The 18,816-nt window shown below is 45.5% G+C and overlaps 1 protein-coding gene across 1 annotated transcript in view; it reads left to right on the top strand.

Moving 5' to 3' along the window:
• The window catches only part of GPC3 (glypican 3), a 138,134-nt gene that overhangs the window by 49,019 nt on the left and 70,299 nt on the right, over window positions 1-18,816 (top strand). The window contains exon 3 of the mRNA XM_058814203.1: window positions 14,174-14,868. Within this exon, the coding sequence (XP_058670186.1) occupies window positions 14,174-14,868 (695 nt within the window). The remainder of the gene's footprint in view (window positions 1-14,173; window positions 14,869-18,816) is intronic.

The raw sequence follows: 18,816 nt of genomic DNA, 5'->3' as shown, positions 1-18,816 counted from the left end.
AAGGATGTGCTAATTCAATTGCTTGTGATGGACTGTGTTCTTAATCTCTTTATTGTGTTTCACCAATTTAGCTAAATCCTAAATCCATTAGGTACTCTCAGATTGCTTTACAAGTGTCCAGATGAGGTGTTTGCAATAAATCCAGCCTAATTCTCTCTGCAGACAGGGTTTAAAGACTTCAGACCTGGGCTGGAAGCAGAGTTTAAGGCTTTCAGGCCTGGGCTGAAAGGACTGATGCAGGAATGAGCTTGCACAGGAGCACAAAGGACAAGAAGCAATTCAGCTTCTGCTTCTTTACTTTTTTTTCTTACCATCTAGTTGATATTGCTGTCTACTTCACTTTCTTGATAGAGGGAAAAACTTTGACATGTGTGTGCTGAGAAACCAGCTATGGGTATTCCCAGTCCCCTTTCACAAAAACCAGTGAGGAATCAAAATGTTCTGTTTTTTAAGTGAGGGTGGCAAAGCTCAGAGACAAACCCTCAACATTTCCTGTTAAATACTTTTTCTTCTTTTTTTTTCCTCTCCTGTGTGAGGGTCGATGTACTGGCATTGCTAAACACAAACCTGCCACTTGCAAACTCTTTGTTTTCCTCTGTTCAGTTTGTGTTGCTTTCATGCTGCTTAAGCCAACAGAAATGCTTTGTTGTAGGACAGGAACTGTAGCTAATAATTCATTCAGGAGCAAAGGAAATTAGAATTTTCTCCCTAATTTTCCTTTCCCAGCTCTGGAGGCAAACTCTGGAATGTGTTTGGCTCTGGGGGTGCCATCACATCCCGGTGCTGGCGAGGGTGGGAGCCCCAGCCCTGCAGGGTCCTGGCTCTGGTGCCACTCAGCCTGCAGGGAAAACACGTCTGAATTTCCAGGGCTGCATCTGGGAGGAATCATTTGTGGTTTGTGGCTGTTTGGAATGGCATCTTGTGCTTATATTCTGCTCATTAGGTCTGGGGATAAATGGCATGTCAGCCTGGGAAATGGGGAAGGGTAAGATGCCCGTGCTTTAAAACTGGTTGGCTTTCTTAATATATAAAGGTAAAGGCTGTAACTCCCTGAAGTCAGGGTAGGGTTGCACTGATGCTTTGTAAAGAAAGAGTAAAAATGCTCAGGGGTTTTATGGCACTGTATCTTAAGCCAGTCAGTCTTTGGGAGATTTGGGTATATTTTGTATTAGCAGGGAAGTAAAGATGAGGATGGAACATGAGCATCTTCATAGGAAAGATGAATTTGCAAAATGTTTTGCTGTCTCACTTGAGTGGAAGCATGTGGTTTTCAGTTCCCATAACCTCAAGGCTTTACCAAATCATGATTAAAGCCCTCAGAACAATGTGATCAGCATTAAAATTGGTAAGTTTGAAAAATGATACACTGTGAGGTTTTCCTTAATTTCTTTTTCTTGTCTGCCAGCACTACAGGTCACAGTTTCAAGCTTTTCCCATAACAGCAAGGGCTGGATTGTTTTCATTTTTAATTGTAAACTGAGGTCTTTATTTAATCTGCTCTGTCCAAAGCTGGGGCTGGCAGAAAACAACAGATTGTGCAAGCTCTGAGAGCAATTCCAGTTGTTGGGAATAGAGTCAGCCTTTGTCAAAAGTGAAACTTTCTACAAATGTCACTTATTTGAAGTGGGGAGTGTGCCAGTTGAAACCCACACAGTGTTTATATCCGTTAAGTGATAAGGTATGAAAATATTCACCTTGCAAAAAGCAGTTGTTCTTATTAAAGGTTGGCTTAATAGCTATCTCTATTTGAGCCTTTGGGGGAAGAAAAATACACTATTGACTGCATATACAAATTGGATGATAATTTAGGTAGTGCTTGATGGCAAATCAGGAGTTCACCAGAGGGGTAGATGACACTTCCAGCATTTTATATTGTTACTTTTTTTAAAAAAAGTTGTATCCTGTTTAATTCATAGTTAATGGTGGTTAATTCATCCATGTGCAATTAAAAACACCCAATGCAGACTTCATGGAGACTGCACATAAAGCACAGAGGCTTAGCAGGGTATTAGAGATTCATCTGGGTGCCTGGAATACAGAGGATCTTTGCTTTGGCTTGTCTAAGTGGTCTTTGTTTAACTGATAGCTGCTAACTTTGTTTAACTGATAACACATGTTGTGCTGTTACTGGTGTTGACCTTTTCCCAGTTAAACAGGCTTAAAATGAAAGTGTTTATGGGGGGATTCTGCAGCCCTGGCGTCCATGGGCTCTTTGTCTGGGCAGAGATTGGGGGTTGGTGTCTGGGGCACTTCAGCAGAGAGCTGCATGTTTGCAGATTTTAAAGGTTTTTAACACACTCCCTACACAGCCACCCTAGGCAGGAGCTGCTTTTTCCATTGCCAGTTTGAGCTTTGCCACTGTGGTTTCATTGCACTCTGGGTTTCTTGAGCATGTAAAATGCTGTCAAATTGGTACCAGGAGGAGGAGGAGGAGGGAGGTTTGCAGTTCAGCCTCGGGCTCAGCAATAGCAGGGAAATCAAAGGAGTGTTTCCTGCCCCTCTCTGGAGCCTTTAGAGAAAGGCTGGTCCGTGTCTGCTCTGAGCTGCTGCTCCTGGACATCAGGAGGAGCTTTTCCAAAATCTGTCACAGTGAATGGACTGAGTTTCAAGAGAAGTGTCAGCAGTGGAGCGAGTCTGTCCCATCTGATCGCAGGCAGCTTTTCACTGAGCCATGGACTGAGCCTGCTGAGAGCCTGTCTCAGCTCTGTTCACCTGCTCTCAGCTGCCTTGGAGTTCCAGGGAATCTGTGAAGTGTTTGCAATGGAAAAGCACATGGGGAGGGTATCCACAGTGTTGCAACGTGACTGTGGTTAAGGTTTTTCCAGAAATGCTTTTGGGGATGCGGGGATGCTGTAGGGAGCTGTTGCCCTTCTGCTGCCTCCAGCTCCTTCCCTGCCTCCAAAGGTCCCTCTGTTGAGGGCTCAGGGTATTCTTGGATGGAAGTGTGGCTGCCCATCAGCTGTGGCCAAACTGCCCTGGGCTTTGCTCTTTTTGTCCTGGCTCAGGGTAAAGCTGTCCTAAGGGACCTTCCCAGGTCTTTGGTGAAAAGCTAAAAACCTTGGAGAAGTACAAGAATGTTTGTAGAATGCCATTTACTTCAAACAGGAAAATTATATAAATGCTGGATACTGTCTGCAAAGAGGATGTTCACCCTTCTTTGCCCATGTTGAGAAGTACATTTCTTTCCTGATGCCAGAGACAAGCATACAGGACTCCCCTGCTCTTTTCCCAAGGATCTTTTCCATTCCATGGTGCTGCATGGTGCTGGAGCTCAGCTTATCTTGGGCAAGGGAGATTTGCACTCAGATCACAGAATCATTTAGGTCTGAAAAGACTTGAGGATCATTGAGTTCAGCTGTGAAGCCAACACCTCTGTGTCCATCACTAAGCCATGTCCCAGGTGAAATGTCCATGCATCTTTTGAACACTTCAGGGATGATGGCTCCACCACTTCCCACAAGCAGCAAATGCTCAATTCAGAGAGTGGAAAATGGGTTTGCTCTGCTTTTTCATTTCTAGAGGTTGTTAAAACTCCCACTGTTTTGTTATCAAAAGGATCCATCTCTGACATGCCTGAGCCAGTCAGTTAAGTGCAAACATCACAGGAAATTAAATTCTTGGTTCTTGACAAGAAGTGAAAGAGAAAATGGCTTTTCAAAGGGAAGTGTTCTTCTGGCAGGAACAATGGTAGGCTTGGGGTAGGAGAAGGTGGTTGTCTTTGGATCAGAATTCTCTGTATTTGAACCTGAGCTCTTCTCCCCCTTGGTTTTTCTCCATGGATATTAAAAAACTCCCAGGTGTTGATTCCCAAAGCAACTCAGTAATTGTACCTAAATTGTTGTAACCTCTCAAATAGGTCAGTGCTTCCACTGGAAGAGGAGATTATGGATGAGAGGGGAAGCAATGTGAAGGTTTAGAAAAAGGAATAAGCCTTTTCTTATTCAGTGGAGGATATCTGTAGAGGGAAGTGTGCAAGCAGTTACTCAAAGGCTCCCTAACACATTAAACACCTGCAGAGGGGTCATTTCAGGCAGGCCATGCTGCAGTATGTCTTTGAAATGACCCTCATGGGCTCTGCCTTCCCTGTCCAGCAATAAACTAATTTTCAGGACTAATGGTAAAATTCTGCAAGGCATGAATTCCCAACTTAAATAGATTTACAGTGAGTTCATAGTTCTTCCAGCCCGTCTCTTGCAACCTATTTGTGGTGGCATCATTTTAACACTCATGGTAATTGAAAAAATTGTCAGGATTTACAGTCTTTTCTGACCTGTGTTTATCATACCTAGGAAAGACTCCATAATAGACATAACATTTGGAGTATGGACATAGACCTTGTGTGGAAGTGTTCACAAGGAAGTCTCTCTGTGTGGTAACTTCTCCTTGGGAAAAGGGGGATTTTGGAATAATGAGCAGGTGATGCTTAACAAATGCCACCAAGAGGACCCCATATGCCAAGAGTTGCAGAACAGACAAGTCAGAACAGTGTAGTGATGAAGATGAACCTTCAGCTTTGGAGGCAGTATATTCTGTGCTGGTTTCCACATGCAGCCTTTGAAATACCTGATCTTATTTTGAGAGGACTACGATGAAAGTATCCTTTGGAGAAGCTGTTTATTCTTTTCCCAGGCTTATTTGTCCTTGCTCCTTTTGTTATCATTATTTATAAATCAGAAGTTGTATTGATCTGGAGATTATGTGTTAAACCATGTCTGAGCAGTGGTTGCTCTATTACTGAGAAAAGCAGCTGCCATAAAACTTTTGGTAAATTTATCGATTGATACTCTCCATGTTCCTCTGCAGAAAAAGAGCAAGCTGAATTTTAATTTACTGGGAACACAGCTGAACACGTGGCCCCCGTGGGGCAAGGGATTTAAGCCTGTGAGGAACTTTCCAGAGATGAATAGTGCCATTACTTTGCAGGGGATTATTCATGTTCTTGAAGAAAAGCCTCTCTGGAGCAGGCAGTGGAGCCTCCGATCGATTCCTGGCAGCTGTGGTTGTGAGTCTTGCTCTGGAGAGCCAAATTATCATCTCGTGCTCCTGTTACAATGGTTGCCTTGCTCTCACAAGGGGGAATAAGGAGATGATAAAACATCTCCCTTGTAAAATGAGTGTTAATCAAACCAGGGCTTTGAGCCAGGACTAGCAGGATGCAGGAGCCACGTGGGATGCTGGGTGTGGACCAGCCATGGGCTCAGCTGGTGCCACCAGGATGTGATGTCCCTTCTCTGCTTCCTCCCTGGGCTGGGACCTGCCCATGCACCAGCTTAGGAAACAAAATCAAAACCAATCAAACAAAGAGAACACACAAAAAAACCACCCCAAACCAACAACCCCCTGAAAGAGCCAAACAAACAAGCCCTGCTCAAACAAACAAAGGCAACCCACAAAAACCCAACCCAAAAAACCATCAAACACACAAAACAGTTTTCATCAAAACAACCTCCCCCCAGCAAAACCACCAGTGATTTGGGGGGCTTCACTCAAGGTACCAAAGAGGAAGGAAGAGAAGAAGTGAGTCTGGTGTTTGGAAAGTGCTAAAGCTGGAACCTGGGGCCGTCGTGAGGTCTCCCTTTTTTTTTTTTTTGTTTTTTAAAGGATGGAAATGGTGCCTGGGGTTTGTGTGCCTGGCATGCCCTGGGTCCTGTTACTGGGGTGCTGCTGTGGCTGTGGTGTCCTGTGTCAGCCCCTGTGGTGTTTCAGACAGGAGGGGAGGGGTGGGTACCCTGCTCCCTCTCGAACAGATGCTGCTAAAATATTCTGCATTTGCTCAGTGGGTCAGGTGCTACCAGGGAGCATTGGAGTGCCTGGTTGTGCCTGTGCTCCTGAGGTGATCCACAGTCTTATGACCATGATGGAAACCTGTCTTTCTCTGAGATGTCTTGAGACAAAACTAGCTTGGAAATCACTGAATTGCTTTTCAGAACCTGGACATTGTTCTGTGTCTTGAAAACTCCTTAGGGGGAAGAGTTAAACCAATGTTGGTTGCTGTATGTTACTGGGTAAATGGCTTTCCCAAGATCTGCCAGCACAGGTGGGAAACTGATAACAGAAATAAAGGGGCTGGAGTGACTAAAGAATGGTCAACAGGTGCCCTGATATAAGTGCAAGTCCTACGTGTGACTGTAGGGATCAAGAACTGATCTTCTGCCATTTGCTTTTCCTCACACTGTTGAGATAACTTTAAAGAGAATTTGGCCAGGAGAGATTATTAAGGAAGGAATTTGCTGCTTAAATAAATAGTCTGCTCTCCATTGTTGGAGACTTAACAGGCTGATAAAAGCCCTCTGGAATGAAAGGGAACCTGGAAAGCCAGTCTCAGATCTGCCTTGCTCTAAAGTTACTGAGACCAATGCACTTCCAAAGACTTTTTTTTGACTTTTTGAGTACAAGCTCAGTTTGAGCCGGTGGCTTCCTTTATCTTCATTTATTCTGATGAATAAAGGAATTTGCTAGGCTTGCATTTTTTTTTCAGAAGTTGCTTATAACTTTTAGTTTAAAATAAGTAGAAAAACTGTGCAAACTGGTGTCCTGGTCTTTAGAAATGCTTGGCTTATAAATTTGGGTGGGAGTGCATGAAATCATTTGCCCTCTACTTGATATGTGTGGCTTGTCATTCATCTTTGAAGAGGTGTGCTGCTTTTTTAATATCCTGATAACCCCGTTAGGTGGATGTTGCAGCCTCCAATTAGTAAAATAAGGCTGTGTGGGTGACCAAGTGATGGGGTTTTATTGGTCTTTTTGTGGTTGCTGTTGTTTTGTTTGGTTTGTTTTGTTGGGGTATTTTTGTTTGGTTTTGTGTGTTTTTATTTTGGTTTTGGGGGGAGGGAATGTGCTTTGTGTTTAAAAATAAAACCAAAACAATCCTAGATGTGATTTTGCTGTGGTAAAATGCTTGGGTTTGTGATACCTGCTCAGTTACCCAGGGAAGAGAGGTCTTTTTCCCAAGGTTTTTGTAGCTATTCCTGCTGCACTAGGCTGTGCTCCCTGGCTGAGCACCTGGCTTGAAATAAGTGTTGTAGATGGAGTCTGTTGTCTCTGCAGCAAATTGGAGAGGTAAGAGAGACTAGGAGCAAAGAAATGAAGTATTTGGAATTAAAAAACCTGGGAAGGTGAACTTGAACCCTGAGCCTTCTGTTGGTTTCAGCATCAGGATGGGGGCATGGAGAGAAGTTTATCTTTCTCTCATCTGCCAGGTTACAGCACAACCTTTACCTCCACCACAGCGACCTTTCAGCTGCAGAAGCCTCTTGCATCCTCTCCCTCAAATTTTCCAGCTTGTGCTCCCAGGGCTTGATTTAAGCCTGCTTCTCCTGCTTATTCCTCTTGCCCTTTGATTTTGATAAAGAATCATGTTCACCCACCGCTTGCACCAGCCTCGACTGTTTGCATTTTTAACTTTGTCTGTATTAAATTTTCAGGAATCTGTTAAGCATTCACACATCTGTCACGGCACGAAGTGTTATCTTTCTTGATGCTGGGGAAAACAAATTACACAATGGATGTGCAACCAATATTTAATGAAAAACACCAGCAAACGTGATGCCCCAGAAAAGATTTTACTGCCAAGTCATTCCTGTGAGGTGTTTGCTGTGAGATTTTTTGGGGGTTTTTTAAACTTTCAGTCAGAATGTGGGTTCCCTGTGTTGACTTGGGTACTCCCAAGGGATCTCCCAAGGCATCCTGGTGCCCCTCAATAAAATATTGCTTGTCTGTGGTTCCATTCCAGTACCCTGACCGTGCTGTCATGCGTTTGTGGATGGCACAGTGGGGTACAGAGCTTCTCCAGGCAGAGTCTGGTCCAGGTGAGGGCCTGGCTGGAAATGAGGAGCTGTGGGCACCAGAATTTCTCATTTCCTTGCCTCTGGGCTGGTAGCAGCTTGTGTTGGTGAGCTCTGCAGTTTGCATTAACAAAGTTTTTGTGTGCAGGATATAAATATTAAATGGGAGAAGCACAGTGTGACTAATTGTGTAACAGCTGGACTGTTACCTGGACTGGAACAGGAGCGTTTTCAGGGCAGTTTGAGAGGGTATAATGAGATGGATCATACAGTATTTTTATTAGAAACTTCAGGGAGTGTATTTCAAACTGCCGGGGCACTATATAAGCTGAACAATTAAACATAAATGGCTTTGGAGCTTGGTGTTTTGATAGAAACAGATAATTAGGAGAAGATGCTTTTCTGATAAAAGCATGAGGATTTAGCATTGGCTGGTGAGCAACACTGGCTTGGAAACTTTGGCTTCTGTGGTAGTGAAGGCAGTGGGCATGGAGATGGAAAAAGCTCTGTCTTATTTAAAGATGGGACCTTTGCTCTCTTGGGCTGGTGGTGATGGAGCAAAGGTAGAAAGTGCAAACCTTGATGGCTTAAAATTAGGACAGAATAACAGGATTGTTCTATTTTTTATTACTAATGCTTTGAAGCTAATCTCATAAGCTTGGGAGCTCGAGACCATAATTTTTATGGTGACAATATTGTAAAAGTAATCAAAAAAGCTGCGTCATAGTTGGAAAAAAAAGCATTTCCTAAGCTTTATACCCAAATGTGCTCAGTGAAACAAACCCTGTAAGAGCAGCAGTGGCACCATCTGAAGGGTTCTGTAATGCCATAGACAAAAGTAATTATACTGCTTAGAAGAGCTTTTGTCTCCAGATAATGTTGTTAAAAACTTGCAGTGTAGTGTAAATCATAACAGAACAAATCTGGAGGCTGCTCTTATTGCTGCCAGGGGAAATTCTCTTAGATTTTGTTTCCTTTCTGCTCGATATATTGCAAACCTTTTCCAAGTTGGTAAATAAATATTACCTGCTGTTTGAAAAATGACTTGGGGTTCATCTCACCAGTAGTGCCTGTGGCTGCCAGACCATTATTGCAAACAGTTGTTCCTCTCTTGGTGAGCTCTGCTGTGTTTTGGGAACACAGGCTGTTGTGATGGGGCTGAAGTTGTCTGATTCATTGGAGATATTAAAAAGCATTTCCTCTTTTTAGAGCTCACTCACATGAGGATTCCTCTGGCTTCTTTTGCCACTTCTGAGCAGTGTCACAGCAAGAGCCAAGTCAGAAAATACTTGGTTCAGCTTACAAACACCCAAACTTTTAGCATTTCCTTGATGAACATTTGAATTCCAGTCCATGGAGGTTGGTAGTGGTTTTGAGGAGCTGAGCAGTTTTGGCTTTTAGAGGTAAGGGGTGTTTAGAGGTTTGGGAACCTTGGGCCAGCAGGAGAGAGAGAGTTCATGATTGCAGGATTTGTGTGTCAAGGAACAGGAAAATCAGTGTTGTAGGTGCAGTTCTAATGCCTTGGTACTCATGTGCTGTGCTGTGGGGTGCATGGGTCACAGAGTCCTGTACTCCACCTTTGCTCCCTTCCCTGCTGCCCATGGACGATGAGCTGCTGGTGCAGCAGGTTTTGCTGTGCAGCCCCTTCACCTCTGCTGAGCCTTTGCCAAAGAGGACTTGATTGCTGTGCTGAGTGACACCCAGAGAAGGACAGCTGTCCCTGTTGGAAGCTTGTCTTTACAGCAGAACCAGAGCAGGACATCACTGGAGGGGCAGCATGAAGCCTGTGGCATGTCCTGGTGTCATGGTGGACCCTGCTGTCCCTCCTCCCAGAGGTCACAGTGCTGTGAGGAGGTGGCTCTGCTGCTCTTTGGTGAGCTGGCATGGGAGTCAGAAGGAGGACAGACCTTGTCTCGCCTTTCTAAACACCTTCAGCCGCTTGTGAAGCAGCACTTGCTGAGCTTGGGATTGGAGGTGCTTTGCTGTAGCTGCCCCAGCTCTGCAGCTGCCATCAGGTTTTGGCTCTCCCCTCTCCAGTGGGATGCTGGGTGGGAATGGCTTGCTGGGGTCACCTGTACCAGCTCCTTGTGGCTCAGACGACTGCATCACGTAATCTCCTAAATAAACCCATCAAGTGGCAGGCTGGGCTGAGCTCCTGCAGCCTGGGGCAGCCAGCAGGTTAATCCAGAGCTCCTCCGGCCCCGCCGCCGACCCCTTTGAAGTTTGCTGCAGTTTAAGAGCCAACGTGCTTTCTCAGGCAAGCTGGCATTTTTACTAAGCAGCAGACTCTTATTATCTGGGCTGAGAACACAGTGATTTCCTTCTCCTGCCAGTAATCTCCACTCAGGGCACTGTTATGCTCTTTTACAATTTATTTTCTCTAATTGCCGGTTTGCAGTGGCCACGCAGCTCTCCCTGGGCTGTGTTCTGGGGAATTTTTGCACTTTGAAAGGAGCTTAGTCCTTCCTTCTGGCTGCTGGAATCAGGTATTTCAGCAAGAGTCCAGCTTGAAAAATAAGTAATAACCTGTGCTTTTCATCTAGTGACTGATATGTGTGGTCTAGAGTAGGTTCAGCTGTTTCATTCATCCTTTGGGAGTCCTGATGAACTGCCCTTGACTGAGGCAGTCAGGATGTGCAGCACCAGGGCACCAGTGCTGGGCTGGTGATGATGCTCTGGCTCCCATTCTGTAAGTGCTCCCTTGGTTTCTCTTTCCTGGTGTCTAAGCCACAAGCAGACAGTTTCTCCAAGAGAAGTTCTGTGGGAAACTGTGCCAAAGTCTTTCCTAAAGTCCAGGTAGACAACATCCCCAGCCTTTGATCCACCAAGCTGCTCACCTTATCACTGAAGGAGATGAGGTTGGTCAAGCAGGACCATGGCCCCATGTGGGCTGGGCCTGATGCCCTGGCTGTCTTGTACATGCCATGTAATGGCACTCAAGGTGATCTCACCCTCCCAGGTCCTGTCACATTTGCCAGCCTCCAGTCACTTGAGACCTCCCTGGGTATCCAGGACTGCTGGTAAATAATAGAAAACGACCTTGTGAGTTCTTCTGCCTGCTCCCTCAGTACCCTTGGGTGGATCACATCCAGCCCTGTTTGTGGGTATCTAAGTGGTGTAGCAGAGCCCTGACCATTTTCTCATGGATTATGGGGACTTTGTTCTACTCCCCATCACTGCCTTCCAGCTCAGGGTGCTGGGTACCTGGAGAAGAACTGGTTTTACTAAAGACTGAGGCCCAGAAGGTGTTAAATACATCTGCCTTTTCCTCATCCTTTGTCCCTGTGTTTCTCCCTGCATCCACTAAAGGATGGAAATTATTCTGAGCCTTTCTTTTATGGCTAATGTGTTTAAAGGAACATGTCTTATACTCTGCTGTGTGTGCATCAGTGTGTGTACTCTACACAGGGATGGAGACTGTAAAATGTGAGCCCTGCTCAGCTGTGCAGTGCTTTTGCCTGCTGAAGTTGGGGGCAAGTCTGATGCTTTGCTTTGTATTCACACTGCTTCAGCCAGACCTGCAAAACAGCTGCCTTAAATGGCAGCTTTTGAAAATATCCTTGAAAAAAAAAAAAATAGAAGAGAGAAAAGATTGAACTATGCTCCAGCAATGAGTTTCAATAATGCCGTGTTGTGAGTGGGGCGGATTTTACCAGCAGCAAATGCAGGCTGTGGGATTTTTATGGGGGATCAGACGCCTGTGTCACATCTATAATGCAGTGTCCCCCCCTGTGTCCCTGTGAGGTTCCCTTGTGGGAGCACAGGGGACTGACCCTCAAAGTTTCCTCCCGTTTGAAGTGCTCAGAGCCTGGCTGAGGGTCACTGCAGCTGCTGGCAGCTGGGGATTTAGAATTCCTGCAGCCAGCGCTTTCTGAGGAATATTTCAGAATAAGCAACTACTGTGGGAGTTGGGTGGGAGAGATTTTGGATGTGTAAGACTTCTTTTTTACAAAGTTTTATTATTTCTTGCATCTATTAATAGGGCAGCAGGAGTCTCCATATGCCTTTATAGTCCCTGTTGCGCTTTCTAATGGATATATGCAAAAGCTCCCAGGCGCATAAAACAGACACTCTCAGCCAGTTATTACGATAAAAATTATGTGCATGTCATGACCTTTAAAGCACTGGGACTGTGTGTGCATGCTCTTCTGATGCACCACTGTTCTCCATTCCTTTCTGAAGCCCTTCTCGCCCTAGGAGGTTTGCATAGGAGCTTGGAATATTTTTCTAATCAGTGAAGAGTCTTTTTGCTCTGATGATAACTGGCAAAGCACAGAGGAGCGAGAAAATGGAAAAGTGGTGACTTTTTCTAAAGGGAACTAACAGAGAAGAGGGTAAAGGCGAATGGTGAGGCACAGCATGAAAATCCTGGCACTGTCTCCACTGTTGTCAAAAAAAACCACACTGGTCCAAAATGTTCTTTGTGCTTTTTGAGGCAAAAGCTATTCTGGTGTCCTTGAGAATAAAGAGGGAGGGGAAAAGTTTTGTAATCCACATGTCCTCTTTAAAGAAACTTTTTTTTTTTGTTGTTTAAAAACTTTTAATAGTACAACCAGCATTTCATATAGCGCAATAGTGCGAGCAGTCTGTGTCACACTGCTGCTGTGTTGCCTGGAGAGCTTTGCCATCCTCTGTCTGTGGTTCAGGAGCAGGATGCTGGCTGTCATGGCAGGGAGAGAGGGGCCCTGTGTCCCTGCACCACTGTGCAGGGACAAATCTCTGCTGTGAGGAAGGAAGGATTGCTGTCCCCTGGGAGCACAGATCTTGGCTTGCTGGGACAGTCCTGGTGTGAGTGTCTGGAGCTGTGGACAAAATGCTTCAGCACCATGCCTGGGAGGTGTGCAGGCACCACATGGGTGGAGACACTGTTTGCAGAAGTATATCGGTAATTTCTGCTCTGATCACTGCTCACACCAGAGCTTTCTGCATGCTGGGGTGTAGCAGCAGCACCCTGTCCTTCCAGGTATCCCTGAATAGGGTGCACCCAGGAGGAAAGAGCTCGAAGTTCTGGAGATGTGATGGTCTTGAAAGCTCTTGGGTAAGCCAGAGGTTATGCAGGGTGAGCAGCAAGGCCCAGCATTGCTTGTGCCAGTGCTGATACTGAACCCCTGAGGAGATGTGTCAGGCCATGCTCAGCTGCGTTCCGGCCTTAACAAATGGGGGAGAGAACTCTTATGGCTTTAAAAATTAAACATTCCCTTTAATTATTGAGCATGAATAATTTTCATGCAAATAGAGCCAGGATGTGTGTTTCCAGAATGACAGAGTTGAGAGCAGTTACATGGTGGGGTGTCAGTGACCTGTGAACTGAAAGGCTGTTCATTAATTTTAGCATTTTATGAATAGCACCCTGGAGGGTGGGACATGGGCTGGTGGAGCAAGCTGGCCAAAGGAAAAGGCTTTTGTTTGCACTGATAGCCTCGCCTTCTGATGCTTTAAGATGCAAACTGATGTGTGTGTGTAGGTATGTAGTCCTTATTTAGTGGGGTATGGATATGTGGGAAGCCTCCTGATGATGAGGGCTATAATTAAAGGAATAACTGTGGGGCCTTCCCTGTTCACCTTGTTGAGGAGATGTGGACTGAAAGTCCTAAAGTTTTTGAAGGTAGAGATGAGAAAATGCGTTGCGGTTTTCCTAGCAAAATGATGGTGTCTGTCTAAAAGTTGAATTTCATGGGACAGTCTGATGTGTATGAGAGTGCTCCTGGCTGGGCAGCCACAGGTGGATGTGGCACCACTGGCTCTCATCATCCTTTGGTCAATGGAGCAGCTCCCATCCAGGGCAGATGAAACATTGGATCTGCAGCTGAAGTGAGCCTGGTGCATTTGGGAAAACTGCAGCACTGTGGGGGCTTTTCCAGTTGCTTTGAGGACACTTGGTGCAGGGTACCTGCTGGGGGTAGAGTCAGGATATTGTCTGTGATTAAACTCGTATAAATATTTTCCTTTTCATAATGGAATGTCAGCATTTACTGTTTCCTAATTTTAAGCACTGTACAGTTTGTCAAACATTTATCTCTGCCTTAAATTAAGTCTGGAGATAGAATTCCTGTTAATTTCAAATCAATATGAAAGGGGGGAGAGAAAGAAATTGCAGTCTAGCCTTTTTCTTGAATCAATATTTTCTTTAAAAGCTGAAATGTTAACTAGATCATAGGGGTTTTTTTGCCATTTTGAAATGTAGTTTCTGCTTAAAGAATTTATGCATTTCCCCTGGAAGTTGCTGATGCTGGTGTTTTGCAGCAGGCACGGCTGCCAGCAGGTGTTTGACCCAAGGCAGGCAGGATGGGGCCAGCCCTGGCAGCAGTGATGTGGTGGAACATTATCCTCCCTGTTTGTGGGCTCACCATCTCTTAGTAACATTTTTTTGTTGTTGTTCTGTTTTGCAGAAGCCTTCGAAATTGTAGTGCGCCATGCAAGAAACTTCACCAACAGCATGTTCAGGACCTACTACCAGAGCATGGGGCCCAGGGCTCTTAAATTTGTTGGAGAACTTTTTACTGACATCTCGCTGTACATACTGGGCTCTGACATCAGTGTCAATGACATGATAAATGAATTTTTTGACAGTTTGTTCCCTTTGGTTTACTCTCACTTGATTAACCCCGACTTCCCCGATCCCTCTGAGGAAATGACCGAGTGTCTGCGGGCGGCCAGGAGAGACCTCAAAGTCTTTGGGAACCACCCCAAGACGATGATGACGCAGGTGTCCAAGTCCCTGCAGGCCACACGAGTCTTTCTGCAGGCTCTGAACCTGGGCATCGAGGTGATAAACACCACTGACCACCTCAAGTTCAGCAAGGAGTGCGGGCGGGCGCTGCTGAGGATGTGGTACTGCTCCCACTGCCAGGGGCTGCTCCTGGCCAAGCCCTGTGCCGGCTACTGCGGGGCCGTGATGCAGGGATGCCTGGCAGGTGTGCTGGAGATCCAGAACCTCTGGAAGGAGTACATCCAGGCTCTGGAGGGGCTGACCAGAGGCATGCATGGCATCTATGACATGGAGCACGTCCTGCTGAGCCTGTTCTCCGTGGTGCGCGACGCCGTCGTCCACGCGCAGAAGAACGAAGGGAAGCTCTCGACAGCTGTGAGTAGCTCTCTGCAGGTCCCCAGGCTCTCTTGTACACAAACTGTGTTGAAACCAAGCTGTTCCTTTCCTCCTGCCAGCAAACCCCAAGTGGCTCCAATTACCAACCCCTTCCCACCCCCTTCTGATCTTCCAGAAAAACTTTTGGTAGCGTTTGAAGCTGGTGTTTGCATGGCCTGGGTTTGCATCAGGGCTTTGCCTCTTTTCAGGTTTGTCAGAGCAGAAGGGTCTGGACTTAGCCTAGGGTGTGAGATTGGGAGCTGAGATGTCCCAGCATCCTCCGTTTTCCCTGAGTGCTGTGCTTGCCCTGGGTAGCTCTGAAAGGCTGGTCCTGCTCTGCAAGTGTCCTCTGCCTCCTTTAACATCACAAAAATGTTCCTCCAAATAGACGCCAGGCAGAGGCATGTGCTGTAGCATCCCCTGATTTACCAAAGAAGAGCTGATTCTCCATCTTTTAGTAACTCATTCCAGTTTTGGGCTGCATTTAATGAGATTACTTCTTATTTTTACTTGACTCTTTAAAAACACATTTCAGGAATTTCTCAGCCTGCTGAGAAGCTGAGGCTGTCTTGCACTGAAAATCCTGCTGCTCCATTTGAACACCAAGGACAAATGTACTGTGATACTGTGGTGCTTGTTCTGCAGAGATTTTTCTTGAGACACAACTGAGCTACTCTGTGTAGGTAGGGAAGAGTTAGAGATGGGGCAAAGGTGTTAGGAGTGTTGTAATAGTTTGCTTAAAACCAAAGATGATTAAAATCTGACACTGTTCCCCTGTTATCTGCTTGTTCCTGCCATTCTTGACTCCTGTTTACAAAAGAGCTGTGTTTATGTAGGTCGCTGTACTACTTGCACTGTAAGTAACTCTTATCTTTTTTGGGGGTACCATGGAAATGGATCAGCTTATGGGCTTTGAGCTGTGTGGCACTGAGCCAGAGCACTCCGTGCTGTTCTTTTGCTGGCTTTGCCCTGCCACCACACTTGTGCAGGCTGTGGAACATCGTGGTGGCACTCAGGGTGGTTTCCCAGCCCAGGAAGTTTGGCTCACATGGAGCAAGCTTTCCCCACTGCTTGGAAGGGGTTTAGGGGCCAAATTACACTGGGTTGGATTGCTGTTGGGTTGTGGTGACCAGGAGGAGGCTGTGGCTGGGCTGGGTGTTGGGCAGCTGGCCCTAAGCAGGACTTGTGGGCAGCATGTTAAGCTCCAGGGCACAGTGCAGGACATTGGTTTTAACCTGCCTGAGTCCCTTTCTGCAGAAAATCACTGTTTTACAGTGACACTGTTTTACAGCAGTCTGGAATCACTGCTTGGGCAGGGAGGCTCCAGCTGAGAGTCAGGAGCAGCAGCTCTGCTGCTACAGAGCCAGGGGAAGTTCTCCCATCAGCCAGAACCATCAGTCAGCCCTCTCTGGAGCAGCAAAGGAGCAGAGATGTAACTGTAGGTTTACCTTGAGTTCAGGTGAGGTGGAGAATTCATGTTGCAGTTGACAATGAGAGAAAACCCAGCTCAGCTTTGAGCCCAGTTGGCATTTCCAGGGTAGGAAGAAACAAAATTTACTTCTGTATGTAGAGTGAGCCTCTCAAAAGATTTATTGACATATTCAGCTGTGAGCAAAAGCATCCAGCATGTTTTCCATCAGTAAGCCCCCATGTGTGTGGGGGCTAAGGCAGAGCAGAAGCACTGTCCTTGTGGGCTGTGTGCCAGGTTTTGTGAGCACAGACCTGAGCACTGCTGTAGGCTCTGAAAGGATCAGTGTTTGTTCTCCCATGTCTTTCTTTTATTGACACAACAACAAAAATGCACTTTTTCTTGGAGATGTCCATGTATGCAGTGAGCAAACATGACTGTCCCTTATATTACTGAATATTGACACCTTGATCTGTCTACAGAGAGTGAGTTTGTGGCAGGACAAGCAGCTGGAGCACCACTAAAGTCATCAACACAAAGCAGGAGAGCTACAATCTGCCCATCCTCTGCTAGACCAGAACTTAACTTCCTTTAAGTTAATAAATTAACTTCCTTTACAGTAAAAATTACTGGGCATTGCAAAACCATTCAGTGCTTTTGTACTTGGTGAAGCTGTTGGAATTCATTAGTGCCATATGTAGCTAGGTACTTACTTAACCATAACTCCTCTTGATTATTTAATACTTCAGTGATTAGTTTCTTTGCTCTAGAGACATTTCTGCACTACTGGAGTGAAGGAGAAAAAAATCCAAGCCAAACAAGCCAGTTGCCTGGCAATTGTCGCCAAAAAAGAATAGCCACTGGGTTTTTGAAGTTTGTTTTTAAATCACTGATGTTACTCAGCTAAGGGTTTTATGTCAGACCTGAGCCCAGAGCAACTTACTTTTTACAAGTGAGGATATGAGCTGTTCAGTGGAGAAATAAGGCAATAATGGAAGCATACAGTATTGCAGAGGGTCTAAGAGCTGAGCTGCATCAGGACCTGGGGTAATCTGGGGTAAATCTCTTTGTAAGATATCACTTTGTAAATGATAGAATACAACTTTTTTATTTAGCTGTGCTATGATGAAAGTTTCTCTGTTAAACTTATCAGCACATATTGAGTTTCAAAGAATATACCTGGAAGCCAACAGTTATATTTACTGTAATTCTGTAAATATGATTGTTTTTAGACACTGTAGCCATACCAAAGTATGAAATGCCTCAGGGGTTTTCTTTCAAAATGTGGTTTTTACACTCACCCTGGCTTCTCATATTGACCTCCTTTATTACTGACCTTGGCCACCACTGGTTCTGTAGGCAAAGTCCAGTTCACCTGCATGGTATTAAGAATAATGACAGGTTATTTAATTGTCATTAAAATCCTCTGGAATTATGGAAAACTTATTTTCCATGCCCATAGTGATTATATATGAATAAAACCACTACGGCCCTTGCCTGTCCTTTGGGCTTCTTTTCTTTTTCCCAGCATTGGTGACATTTCTGCAGCAGTGGTTTTCCCTCCTGGTATTTCAGATCCTCAGGCCTGTTACCTGGCTGAGCATCTTTCTCCATGTGGTTGTTCCTTTTTCCCCTTTGCCACCCCCAGGCTGGGTGTGGGCATTCCCACACAGACCTGGACCCCAAGGGCTCCTGAGTTTGAGCTCCGGAGGTGCTACAGAGCCTCCAGGTGGGTTTCTGAGGAGCTCTGCAGTCCCCAGGACAGCAAGTCATGCTGCTGTAAATCTGCTTTTGGTGTCTCCAGGCATGCATTTAAATGGGAGCCTGTGTGTTGTTGCAGGTCTGTAAACAGCAGTGCAGAACAGTGAATTCAGTAATGTGGCAGTAAACAGTTCCCATCCCAAGCCTTGCTTTAGTAGCTAATTTGTCAGTCGTGGTGTGTGTTAGGGCTTTATTATTTCTACAATTTGTCTGCTTAAAAACTTCACCCCTAAAACCTGCTATTAAAATACTTTATCAAGGAGGCTGACTCTCAGGGCACACTGGGAAAAAAATTGCTGGCTAGGCCAATATCTGTATTAATTTTCTAATCTCCTACCTTTTCCCTGGTTGAAAATCTGCCTAGTATGTCCACCTCTGGTAGACATCTTAATCATGAATGTAGGGAAGAATGATTTTAGTCAGTCTCTTTGTGCATTTTACCACAAACCAAGACAACTGGGAGAGATGCAGTACAAATAAGCTTAATAAAATATTCAACCCAGCACCTCCAAAAGTTAATGCTTTCTCTGTTATGGAATTACAAGGGAGACAGTTGGGGGATCTTACTTGGGTAAAAGTTGATCTCCTCTGAGGTTAGAATGATGGAATGGTTTCGTTTGGAAGGGACCTTGAAGATCATCAGTCCTGAGCCCCCCTTCCACTATCCCAGGTGGCTCCAAGCCCTGTCCAACCTGGCCTTGGACATTACCAGGGATGGGGCAGCCACAGCTTCTCTGTGCCTGTGCCTCGCCACCACCACCACAGTCGAGAACTTCTTG

The sequence above is a fragment of the Ammospiza caudacuta genome, chromosome 14 (assembly GCF_027887145.1).
Source record: "Ammospiza caudacuta isolate bAmmCau1 chromosome 14, bAmmCau1.pri, whole genome shotgun sequence".
Taxonomy (NCBI): domain Eukaryota; kingdom Metazoa; phylum Chordata; class Aves; order Passeriformes; family Passerellidae; genus Ammospiza; species Ammospiza caudacuta.
This window is presented reverse-complemented; position numbering and strand designations above follow the sequence as displayed.